Source organism: Macaca mulatta, chromosome 9, assembly GCF_049350105.2.
Source record: "Macaca mulatta isolate MMU2019108-1 chromosome 9, T2T-MMU8v2.0, whole genome shotgun sequence".
Lineage (NCBI taxonomy): Eukaryota > Metazoa > Chordata > Mammalia > Primates > Cercopithecidae > Macaca > Macaca mulatta.
In genome coordinates this window covers 28524986-28537628 of record NC_133414.1, presented here as the reverse complement: position 1 = coordinate 28537628, position 12643 = coordinate 28524986, and the positions used below count along the sequence as shown (strand labels likewise).

General features: G+C 40.5%; 1 protein-coding gene across 14 annotated transcripts in view; it reads left to right on the top strand.

The window, feature by feature from the left end:
• ACBD5 (acyl-CoA binding domain containing 5) overlaps positions 1-12643 on the top strand; it is a 47981-nt gene that overhangs the window by 13088 nt on the left and 22250 nt on the right. For 5 of the 14 annotated variants that reach the window (XM_028826110.2, XM_028826107.2, XM_077946065.1 and 2 more), the window contains 4 exons: positions 6018-6132; positions 6232-6264; positions 9565-9699; positions 11218-11418. In XM_028826110.2, the coding sequence (XP_028681943.1) occupies positions 6018-6132; positions 6232-6264; positions 9565-9699; positions 11218-11418 (484 nt within the window). The remainder of the gene's footprint in view (positions 1-6017; positions 6133-6231; positions 6265-9564; positions 9700-11217; positions 11419-12643) is intronic. The other 9 variants (XM_028826115.2, XM_028826111.2, XM_077946067.1 and 6 more) reach the window with 3 other exon arrangements.

The window sequence follows — 12643 nt, the reverse complement described above, 5'->3', positions numbered from 1 at the left end:
GGCATGAGCCACTGTGCGCCTGGCCTGTCACTGTCATTATTCTTTAGAGTATAAATCTCATTTTATGTCTTTGCAGTCAGAGGTTTCAGCAATCTTACTAATTTAACTTATATTTTATAATGAATGCTGTTTTGTAGAAAGTGACTTTTCATAATTTTTAAGTTGCCCCATAAAATATCACTGAGAAAGTTGATTGAATAAAAAATTCTTTTAATGCCAGGCATGGTGGCTCATGCCTGCAATCCCAGAACTTTGGGAAGCTGAGGCGGGCAGATCACCTGAGGTCGGGAGTTTGAGACCAGCCTGGCCAATATGGCAAAACCCCGTCTCTACTAAAGATACAAAAAAATTAGCCTGGTGTGGTGGCATGCACCTGTAGTCCCAGCTACTCGGGAGACTGAGGCAGGAGAATCACTTGAACCAGGGAGGCAGAGGTTGCAGTGAGCCGAGATTACACCACTGCACTGCAGCCTGGGCAACAGAGCAAGAATCTCTTTAAAAAAAAAAAAACTATTTTAGCATAATAGAATTATGTTTTGTAGAAAATTGCTTTTCATAATTGATAAAGTGTCCCATAAAATGTCACTGAAAAACTTGATAGAATAAAACATTATTTTAATATAACGTAATAGGATTTTAGCTTTGAGGGAAAGTAATGTGGCTTGAGGGGTAAGAGAAATGCATGTTTAATTCAATAAGGTTTATTTATAGACGTATAAAATTATCTTTTTTTGAGGCAGCATCTCGCATTGTTGCCTGGGCTAGAGTGTAATGGCACCATCTTGGCTCACTGCAACCTCTGCCTCCTCGGTTCACGCCATTCTCCTGCCTCAGCCTCCCGAGTAGCTGGGATTACAGGTGCAAACCACCACACCTGGCTAATCTTTTGTATTTTTAGTAGAGATGGGATTTCACTGTGTTGGCCAGACTGATCTCAAACTCCTGACTCCGTGATCTTCCCACTTCGGCCTCCCAAAGTGCTGGGATTATAGACGTGAGCCACCATGCCTGGCCAAAATTCTATTTTTTTGGTACAAATTTAGGCTATCTTCTGGGGATTTCCAGAGTATTCAGCTAACATTTGAATCATGTGCCTTGTGTCTGTTGAATTTAAAAAGAGATAGGTGTACTCAACCCTGGCTCCACATTAGAATCACTAGGGGATCTTGTGAAAAAATACAAATGCCCCAGGATGACCCCAGACTAATTATTTCAGGATTTCTAAGAGATTGGGATAATCGCTGTAATACAGGGAGGATTAGAGAATGGTCCCATTAAAGATGGAATCTCGGCCGGGCGTGGTGGCTCATGCCTGTAATCCCAGCACTTTGGGAGGCTGAGACAGGCAGATCACCTGAGGTCAGGAGTTAGAGACCAGCCTGGCCAACATGGTGAAACTCCATCTCTACTAAAATACAAAAATTTAGCTGGGTGTGATGGGAGGCGCTTGTAATCTCAGCTACTAGAGAGGCTGAGACGGAAGAATCACTTGAATCAAGGAGGTGGAGGTTGCAGTGAGCCAAGATCACACCATTGCACTCCAGCCTGAGCAACAGAGTGACACTCTTGTCTCAGAAAAGAAAGAGAGAAAGAGAGAGAAAAAGAGAAAGGAAAGAAAGAAAGGAAAGGAAAGAAAGGGAAGGGAAGGGAAAAAGGAAAAGGGGAGGAAAGGAAGGAAACAAGGAACCTGAAAGTTGTCATGGCTTGAGGGTCTAGTCCAAGGGAGGAAGAGAGGAAGGGAGGAAGGGAGGGAAGGAAGGGAAGGGATGGAAAGGAGGGAAGGGAGGGAAGGGAAGGAAGGAAACAAGGAACCTGAAAGTTACTATGGCCGAGGGTCTAGTCCATAGCTCAACAACTGTAGAACACCAAGAACACCAACTTTCTCTGAGTACTGAGGGTTGGCTTTTGTTTTAAGGTTTCACTCATAGTAAACATCTTTTGCATATTGAGGGGGAAAACGAATGCTAGTTTCTTAGAGTGAGTGATAGGCTTCTAGTGATCAGCATATTCAGGACTGATATCTAGGTCACTCTTCAAAAGGTTAGAAGCGCTTGGGAGACTGAATTAGTGATTCTGTTGTACAGAGAGTAGAGCGTTGGGATTTGGATGGCTTTAAGAGATGTGGTCATTTTGGACCAAAAAAGCCTGAGAAATTTAGTCTTCGCTTTCTTAGAGTATATCTACACCTTTCCAGTATATTTTCATCATCTAGAAATGATGTCTGTCACTGAGGAAAAGTGCTGGATAGACCTAGAAGAATTATTGTGCTTTGGATGCTGCTTTTCTGGTGTCCATGCAGCTTACCAGATATTTCTGTCAAAACATTCTTCATTTGCTTGGGTTATAATATATTAAGTTAGCATAGTTAACTTGTAACTTTGGACCAGGGATGTCCAATCTTTTGGCTTCCGTGAGCCACACTGGAAGAAGAATTGTTTTAGGCCACACATAAAATACATGGATACTAACAATAGCTGGTGAACTAAAAAAAAAAAAAAAAATTGCAAAAAAAATCATAATGTTTTAAGAAAGTTTATGAATTTGGGCCAGGCGCAGTGGCTCACGCTTGTAATCCCAGCTAGTAATCCCAGCACTTTGGGAGGCCGAGGTGGGTGGATCTCTTGAGGTCAGGAGTTCAGACCAGCCTGGGTAACATGGTGAAACCCTGTCTCTACTAAAAATACAAAAAGTTAGCCGATCATGATGGTGTATGCCTGTAGTCTCAGCTACTCGGGCAGCTGAGATAGAAGAATTGCTTGAACCCCAGAGGCAGACGCTGCAGTGAGCCAAGATTGTGCCACTGCACTCCAGCCTGTGCAACAGAGTGAGACGCTGTCTCTATAGAAGAAAAAAAGAAAAAAAAAAAGTTTACGAATTTGTGTTGGGTATTTAAAGCCATCTTGGGCCACATGCGGCCTGAGGACTGCAGATTGGACAAGGGTGGTTTAGATAACACTTTCTCTGAGGGTAGGTAGTAGTTACCTAGACTGAGATTTGTCTGTGTCTGCTTGTGTGTGTGTGTGTGTTTGTGGTCTATATCTCATGTGCGTACATGTACACCATTTCGTGTTTTTCAACATTGGTGTAAGGGAGATAATTTTGCAAATGGCTGAGATCATTCTTGGTTTGTGTATGTTTAAAGTTTCTTCCTCAGAGAATAACCTCTTCAAAAGGGTGGAGGCAAGGGCTGAGAAACTTCCTATTGGGTACTGGGTGACTGGATCAATAGAAGCCCAAACTTCAGCATCACACAGTATACCCTTATAACAAACCTGCACATATACCCTCTGAATCTAAAAGAAAAAGAAAAACCAAAGAGAGTAACCTCATCAATTTTGGATGTGTCTTGCTTTGGTTACTGTGTCTTCACTATATTAACTACTGACATTCTGGTTTGTTGACAGAATGATTACTCAGTTGATACTTCCTTAGTGCCAATGGATACTCCTTTTATTGCATGCTGACATTTCAAGTCCACAGTTTACTCTTTTACCCTGTGGGGCATGAGAAATCCAGATGCTGAATTTAGTAGCCTTAAAAACAAGGACGAAGTTAAGAAAGAGATCTTTTAATAAGCCTTGAGAAATAGAGATGTTGCTTGCTTGTCAGGATGTGGTATGTGATTGACTTACTAGATTCTGCTAACTGAAGTCTTGATATTACAGCGGCGTGGGATAGTGTAAAGGGTGCTGATTTATGTTCGAATTGTTTCTCTGCCGTTTGTTAGTTGTGACTTGGTCACAACTTTCTCCTGGTTTGAATCTGATTCTCAGAATTATTATTATAATTCAAATATGTTACAGCTCAGATATTTATAATAAATAATAAAACATTCCTTCACATAGCCGTAGCCTCATAACAAATGTTTCCTTTAGCAAAAAGAAATTTTGTGATTAAAGCATTCCTTTCACAGTACATTCAGAGGAGCAACAATCAGATAATTTACTCCAAGCTGTAAAATTAAATTATAATCACTAGAACCAGTTATTGTTAACATAGTTCATTCTGTGTAATCTCTCTCAACAACCTCCTCCTACGCATACAACACGGTGGGGAATGGTGTTGATGAGCATGTCTCAGATCAAAATCCTATCAGAGTTGCTGACTACCATAGACCACTGATGATCCATCTTATATCTGGTTTAGAAATAAAAGCATGTTGTTTGAACAATAATTTTAGGGTTTTGGCTGGGCGCAGTGGCTAACACCTATAACCCCAGCACTTTGGGAGGCCGAGGTAGGTGAATCACTTATGAAGGTGTCTGAAATTGCTTGAAGGTGAGAATTGCTTGAACCCGGAAGGTGGAAGTTGCAGTGAGCTGAGATCGTACTGCTGCACTACAGCCTGGGTGATGATGGAGTGAGACTCTGTCTCCAAAAAAAAAAGAAAGAAAGAAAGGGAGGGAGGGAGCGAAGGAGCCAGTTCTGGTATCTTTTTTTTTTTTTTTGGGAGACAGAGTCTCACTCTGTTGCCCAGACTGGAATGCAGTGGTGCGATCTTGGCTCACTGCAACCTCCACCTCCTGGGTTCAAGCAATTCTCCTGCCTCATCCTCCCAAGTAGCTGGGATCACAGGTGCATGCCACCAAACATGGCTAATATTTGTATTTTTAGTAGAGATGGAGCTTCACCATGTTGGCCAGGGTGGTCTCGAACTCCTGACCTCAGGTGATCCTCCTGCCTCAGCCTCCCAAAGTGCTGAGATTACTGGCATGAGCCCAGCCCCTGGTAACATATTAAACATACTGTGATTAGCATACACAGAGCTGACTTTATTCTTTTTAATATCTGCAAAATATTTCAAATCTAGAAGTACTTTAGTTTCTTTGATCAGTCACCAATTGATGGCTGTTTAAATACCTTTTCAGTTAATTTACCTTGCTCTTTAAATTTGATGATTCTAAACTGGCCCATATTTATGAAGGTGTCTGAAAGTGATTGCCATTTCCTACTTTACTTTTGTGCCCTGTTAGAAATTCTATGCTACCTTATTGTTAAAGAACAGACATCATAATTTTATTCTAACTTCAGTTTTCTATTTCATTTAATGAAAGCCCCTAGTTTGTTTGTTTGTTTCCTTTATTGTTTTGGAGACAAGATCTCGCTCTGTTGCCTAGGCTGGCGTGCAGTGTGGTGTGATCATGGCTCACTGCAGCCTCAATTTCCTGGGCTCAAGAGATCCTTCCATCTCAGCCTGCTGAGTAGCTGGGACTACAGGCGTGCACCACCATGTCTGGATAATTAAACAAATTTTTTTTTGTAGAGATGGGCTCTTACTTTGTTGCCCAGGCAAGTCTCGAACTCCTGGGCTCAAGCCATCCTCCTCCTGCTTTGGCCTCCCAAAGTGCTAGGATTACAGGTGTGAGCCATTGTACCCTGCCCCCTAGTTTTTAATACACAATTTATAGGTTATTGTATAAAATTTTACATGAAGCTCATGTAAAATAGTCTTCAAAATGAGAACGCTTTTAGATCTTTAATATACTTGAAGCTTTTCTAGGAGTGTATATACATTTTTTAAAAGGATTCCTTTTATTTTATTTTTTAATTTTTGGAGATGGTATCTCACTCTGTCACCAAGCCTGGAGTGCAGTGGTGCCATAATGGCTCACTGTAGCCTTGATCTCACAGGCTCATGTAATCCTCCCATCTCAGCCTCTGGAGTAGCTGGGACCACAGGCACACACCACCATGCCTGGTTAATTAAAAAAAATTTTTTTTTGTAGAGACAGGGTCTCACTATGTTGCCAAGGCTGGTCTCAAACTCCTGGGTTTAAGCCATCCTCCTACCTTGGCCTCCCAAAGTGCTGGGATTACAGGCATAAGCCACCACCTCACCTGGCCACAGTGTGTATACATTAATAAAAGTATGTAATTAATGTAGATCCTTCAGAGAGTGTATTATGAATGTCAAATCTTAAAATTATTGACAAATTGGAAATAGGAAATTATCTGATACTAGTGGAGATCAAATTAAGAGTTTGTGATTTCACAGTATTTGTTTCTTTTGATTACAGATTATTGAAACTATGCCAATGACTGAGAAAGTTGAAGAATTGCTGCGTGTCATAGGTCCATTTTATGAAATTGTCGAGGACAAAAAGAGTGGCAAGAGTTCTGATGTAACCTCAGGTTGGACTATTTTACCCATTTTAAAATTCATCAACTGATATATTATGCACATATTAATATTTGTATGTCTGATTTTTTTTTCTTACTTTCACATGCCAGTCCGATTGGAGAAAATCTCTAAATGTTTAGAAGGTAGGAATCATGAAATCATGTAAAAGTTTTGTTTAAAATTTACATGTCAAAAGAATTCTGCACAAACTTATAGAACTTACAGTCTTGTCATCCAGGAGTTTTCATTCCAAGCAAACACATTGTATGAAGTTCCAAAACATTATAAACCCTTAGCATTTTAACCCTAAAGTTGTAAGCTATTAAAATACACCAGGTAATTTACTTAGTATGTTCAAAATTATAGCAGAATTCATGGTTTTATTTTGATAGATCATGTTTTCTATTTTGCTTTGAGAATTAAATTAATAGTACATTGAATTCAATGATTTACTAGCTAATTTTAAAATGGATATGTTGGCCAGGTGTGGTGGCTCATGTCTGTAATCCCAGCACTTTGGGAGGCCAAAGCGGGCAGATCACCTGAGGTCAGGAGTTCAAGACCAGACTTAACAACATGGTGAAACCCCGTCTCTACAAAAAACACAAAAATTAGCCAGGCATGGTGGCACACACCTGTGATCCCAGCTACTTGGCAGGCTGAGGCACAAGAGTCACTTGAACCCAGGAGGTGGAGGTTGCAGTGAGCCCAGATCACTCTGCTGCACTCTGGCCTGAGCAACGGAGTGAGATGCTGTCTCTAAAAATGGATGTGTTTAGAGTATGGTTTAACTGTAGTATAGTAAGCTAATGCAAGACAGTTCATTTAGCTTGGTTTTTTTTTTTTTTTTTTTCTTCTTTCAGTTCAAGCATCTCTGCACGGATTGCAGTTTTCTTTTTTTTTTTTTCTTGTAGAATTTTGTCTTCATGTACACAAAGGATTTAAAGGATTATGTTTTGCATATTTGTAGGAGTTGAATAAAATGCAAGATTTGTTAGTATTAACTAAACATTTGATCTTGAAATTTTTTTAGAAAGCAGGGTGAAATGAGACCACAAGAGTCAATTTACGAGAAAATTGTATACCCTTTAAATAAAAATTACCTGGCATCCCCTTTTTTTCCTTGTCATCCCTATTTATAAGACATCTTTTAATAATTGACAGTAATGGCAGCATTTCAGAATAGTAATCTTCCTGTGCTGAAATCAGTCCTTGAACCTGTCACGGTAATAAACTATGTACAAGTAGTACTGACTGCTTACTGGGCATAACTCTGTCACATCATTCTACATCTGATTTGCTTACAGAAGTCAAATATTAACAAGTAGTCCTTCTTACAAGGCATGCTTATTCAATTCAGAAAAAACTAAATGTTATTTGAGATGGAGTCTTCCTCTGTCACACTGACTGGAGTGCAGTGGTCCCATCTCGGCTCACTGCAACCTCTACCTCTTGGGTTCCAGCAATTCTCCTGACTTAGCCTCCCAGGTAGCTGGGATTGCAAGTGTGCACCACCATGCCTGGCTAATTTTTGTATTTTTAGTAGAGCCGGGGTTTTGCCATGTTGGCCAGGCTGATCTCGAACTCCTGACCTCAGGTAATCCTCCCAACTCAGTTTCCCAAAGCGCTGGAATTAAAGGCATGAGCCACTGTGCCCTGCCAGAAAAAAAAAATTAAATGTTTTCTGTATGTCAGGCATGTTAGGATGCAGAGGGAAATAAATCTGGATCTGCTGCAGTGGTGTCCAGCCACTGGCCAGAGGCAGATATTTAAACAGCTAATTATAAAACAAAGAAGAGTAAATAATAGTAATAAAGGTGCAGGCTCACAGCTTCCTAGCTATAACTTAAAATTTTTTAAATCTTTGAAGACCAGAAGTTTTTTGGTAAACTCATTTGGCAGCAAAACATGTCTGACATGAACTAAAAATCTGGGGAGCAAAATCTGACCTAAAGTAAAACGAGGGTATTTTGAGTCTCTGTCCTCTTTAGTGTAACTATTTATATGTTTTGCTGCAAAAATCATATTTTCTCTTTTTAGTGAGAGCTGCCTTAGACTCTATTGGATGTGTTACATAATATACCAAATGGCATATGTACCATATAGCCTTTGCAAAATTAGAAAACTTGAGATTTCAAAACATATCTGGATCCAAGGGTTATAAGTAAGGGATTGTGGACCCTCACCATAATTTTTTTAACCTGAGCCATTCTGGTGGACATTTAGGTTATTTACTCCTTCAGATCTTCAGAAAATACTGCTGAGAATGACCATGTACATCTGTCATTTCATATATGTGAAAGCATATCTGTAAGAAATATTAGAAATGGAATTAGAAATGTTTGATGTTTGTAATTTTGTAAGATATTACCAAATTGCAAGACAGTTTGCAATCTTGCCTTTTTTTCCCCTAAACAAAGCATTTTCTTAAAAGTAGCCATTTAGGTCCAATAGAACAGATGTATCAGTTTTACATGGCCATTTTCAGAATATACATATACAGTAAGTTTTGAAATCAGAATGATGAGTCCTCCAATTTTGTTCTTTTTCAAGATTGCTTTGGCTAATCTTGATCCTTCACATTTTCATATGAATTTTAGAATCTGCATGTCAATTTTTGCAAAAATGCCAGCTTGGATTTTGATAGAGATTGCAGTGAATTTGCAGATCATTTTGGGGAGTATTGTCACTTCAAAAATATTGTCTTTCAATTCATGTTCTCAAAACAGTGTCCAGTAACCAACAGCATTAGCAACAAATGTGATCTTTATAGAAATTCGGAATCTTAGATCACCATAGACCTACGAATTCAGAATCTGCATCTTAAATAGCTCTCAGGAGGTTCGTATGCACATTAAAGTTGAGAAGCTCTGATGTTACTCTCAGGATATAGCTTTGGCCACTTGGACAATTTGCTTTTGTACGTGATTGATCACATCAACGGATACTTTAAGAAAAAACTTAAATATCACAAAGACATGATAATTTGAGTTGTGCACCTGAAGCCCTAAAGGTAATACTGGAATAAAATTTTTAAAGTGGACTCCAACTGTAATATTGATGAGATTATTGGTAGAACCAAAAATGTACTTTTGTTGTCAGCATGCTAGCATATAGGAAGTATCTCTTCATTTGCCATGTATGAAGATCCATTGATCTCTGAACTTTATTTTTACTGATATTAACTTAAAAATAATTTACTTTCTGCCTGATTCAGAAAGGACTTAAGATAGCTTGATCATAAGGTGATAATTGAAGGAATTTGTCTATGTAATATATGTATGTTTATGGTCAAAGAAAATAATACTATTATATATATATAACTAACATTTTAATTCACAATTATTTTATTAGTTATTTGTAAATTGTATTAGTATTACTTGGAAATTATGGTATAATTGTATGTTACCACATTGTGACTAAGTGGTCATTTCATGTTTTAGATCTTGGTAATGTTCTCACTTCCACTCCAAACACCAAAACTGTTAATGGTAAAGCTGAAAGCAGTGACAGTGGAGCTGAGTCTGAGGAAGAAGAGGCCCAAGAAGAAGTGAAAGGAGCAGAACAAAGTGATAATGGTAATGTTTGGATAATCAGTTAGTAATTTTACAATAAATAAACGAAGAGGGTATGAAGACATTTGGGCTGATTTGGTATTGTAGAAGATTGGAGCAGGTGGTGGGATATAAGCTGTTGACCTTATAACCAGGTTTGCTGTGGACTGAAAGGCTCTGCTACAGAGAAAGGAACAACCAACCTTATGCATAAATGGAGTAGGTGTTAACTGAAGATTGACAAGAATAGGCCACTCCTCCAAATGGACGGCCTGAAATGCTGCATTAGACATGTGCTATTTTAAGGTGTTGTTTCCAACATGAATCTGCGTAAGTTACTAAGGACAGGAGACAAGTTAGACTCTCAATATCTTACCAAAAATAGAATGGAATCCAGAGAATAGGATACAGGCATAAGTTTTTTTTGTTTTTTGGTTTTTTTTGAGATGGAGTCTCGCTCTGTCGCTCAGGCTGGAGTGCAGTGGTATGATCTTGACTCACTGCAACCTCTGCCACCCACTGCAACCTCAAGCCGTCTTCCTGCCTCAGCCTCCCAATTAGCTGAGATTGTAGGCATGCACCACCATACCCGCTAATTTTTGTATTTTTAGTAGAGACAGTATTTCACCATATTGACCAGGCTGATCTTGAACTCCTGACCTCAAGTGATCTGCCCACCTCGGCCTCCCAAAGTGCTGGGCCTATAGGCATGAGCCATCGCACCCGGCCTACAGGCATAAGTTTTCATAAGGAAGGAACATTGGAATTATGGCTTAGAGCATTGAGGGCTCTGTTAGAATACCAATGACATGTGGGAAGACTGTTTTCAAAAGGGGAGGCAGAAAGACACTACAACAAACTGCGGCCAGGCACGGTGGCTCATGCCTGTAATCCCAGCACTTTGGGAGGCCGAGGCGGGCAGATCACCTGAGGTTGGGGGTTCGAGACCAGCCTGACCAACATGGTGAAACCCCATCTCTATTAAAAATACAAAAATTAGCCAGGCATGGTAGCAGGCGCCGGTAATCCCAGGTACTTGGGAAGCTGAGGCAGGAGAATCACTTGAACCCGGGAGGTGGAAGTTTCAGCGAGCCAAGATCGTGCCATTGCACTCTAGTCTGGGTGACAGAGTGAGACGCCGTTTCAAAAAAAGAAAACCAAAAACTGCGTAACTTAGTTTTGCCTTCCCTTTCCAGTGAGGTATGACAAGGAGCGCCTTCTTTAAAGGTCCTTTTTATCAGATATGTGGAAGAGCAATTTGCTTATGCCTAAAGGAGTAAAAAGACTTTGAGAGATTACTTTTTAAAAGAAACTCTAGAAGATTGACAGGGAACTGAAACAGTTTTGAAGCCAACATAGCTTGGGTGAGCTCTCAGCCTATAGTAAACCGCATTTCAAGAAGCATGCCTTCTCTTTGATCCAAGTAGGAAACCCTTCAAAGGGATTGTGAGGTTAGGGAAATGACATCTGGGTATTAAAACATGGTATGCAGAAGGTAACCTACTGTGAACTTTTATGAATCTCTCCATTTTCTCATAAAAGATAAGAAAATGATGAAGTCAGCAGACCATAAGAATTTGGAAGTCATTGTCACTAATGGCTATGATAAAGATGGCTTTGTTCAGGATATACAGAATGACATTCATGCCAGTTCTTCCCTGAATGGCAGAAGCACTGAAGAAGTAAAGCCTGTTGATGAAAACTTGGGGCAAACTGGAAAATCTGCTGTTTGTATTCACCAAGGTATTGTCCCCAAATAATTCTGTGTCCAGCCTCTTTCCTATGAATAGTCTTTTAGTAATTACAGGATCTTTAGGATTAGTTTTGAATTTAAAAATCTCTTCTTTAGTAATATCTTAGGGCTTATTAATATTATAAGGGTTTATGGTTTTGAAAGAGCATAAATTAGGGCCAGGGTTATATATGTATCTCTTTCTGTTGCCCAGGCTGGAGTGCAGTGGCATAGTCAAGGCGCACTGCAACCTTGAACTCCTGGGCAATTCTGCCTCAGCCTCCTGAGTAGCTGGGATTACAGAGACAGGGTTTTGCCAGGTTGCCCAGGCTGGTCTGCAACTCCTGAGTTCAAGTGATCTGCCTGCCTTGGCCTCCCAAAATGCTAGGATTACACGTTTGAGCCACGCACTGGCTTATTTTTTAATTTTTAGGGATACATAATAGTACATATGAGAAACATCATTTCTTTTTTTGTGTGTGTGTGTGTGTGAGATGGTGTCTCACTCTGTTGCCCAGGCTGGAGTGCAGTGGCGCAATCTCGGCTCACTGCAACCTCCACCTCCCAGGTTCAAGTGATTCACCTGCCTCAGCCTCCCAAGTAGCTGGGATTACAGGCACATGCCACCATGCCCGGCTAATTTTTTATATTTTTAGGAGATACGGGGTTTCACCATGTTGCCAGGGTGGTCTCGAACTCCTGAATTCAAGTGATCCGCCCGCCTTGGCCTCCCAAAGTGCTGGAATTACAGGTGTGAGGCAACATGCTTGGCCGAGAAACATCATTTCTTTTTTTTTTTTTCTTTGTGTGTGTGTGTGTGTGTGAGATGGTGTCTCGCTCTGTCACCCAGGCTGGAGTGCAGTGGCGCGATCTTGGCCCACTGCAAGCTCCGCCTCCCGGGTTCATGCCATTCTCCTGCCTCAGCCTCCCGAGTAGCTAGAACTACAGGCGCCCACTACCACACCAGGCTAATTTTTTGTATTTTTAGTAGAGACAGGGTTGCACCGTTTTAGCCAGGATGGTCTCGATCTCCTGACCTCGTGATCCTCCTACCTCAGCCTCCCAAAGTGCTGGGATTACAGGCGTGAGCACTGTGCCTGGATGTTTTTTGTTTTTTTTTTTTTTTGAGACAGAGTCTTGCTTCTTTGCCCAGGCTAGAGCACAATGGCCCGATCTCAGCTCTCTGCAACCTCTGCCCCCTGGGTTCAAACAATTCTCCTGCCTCAGCCTCCCCAG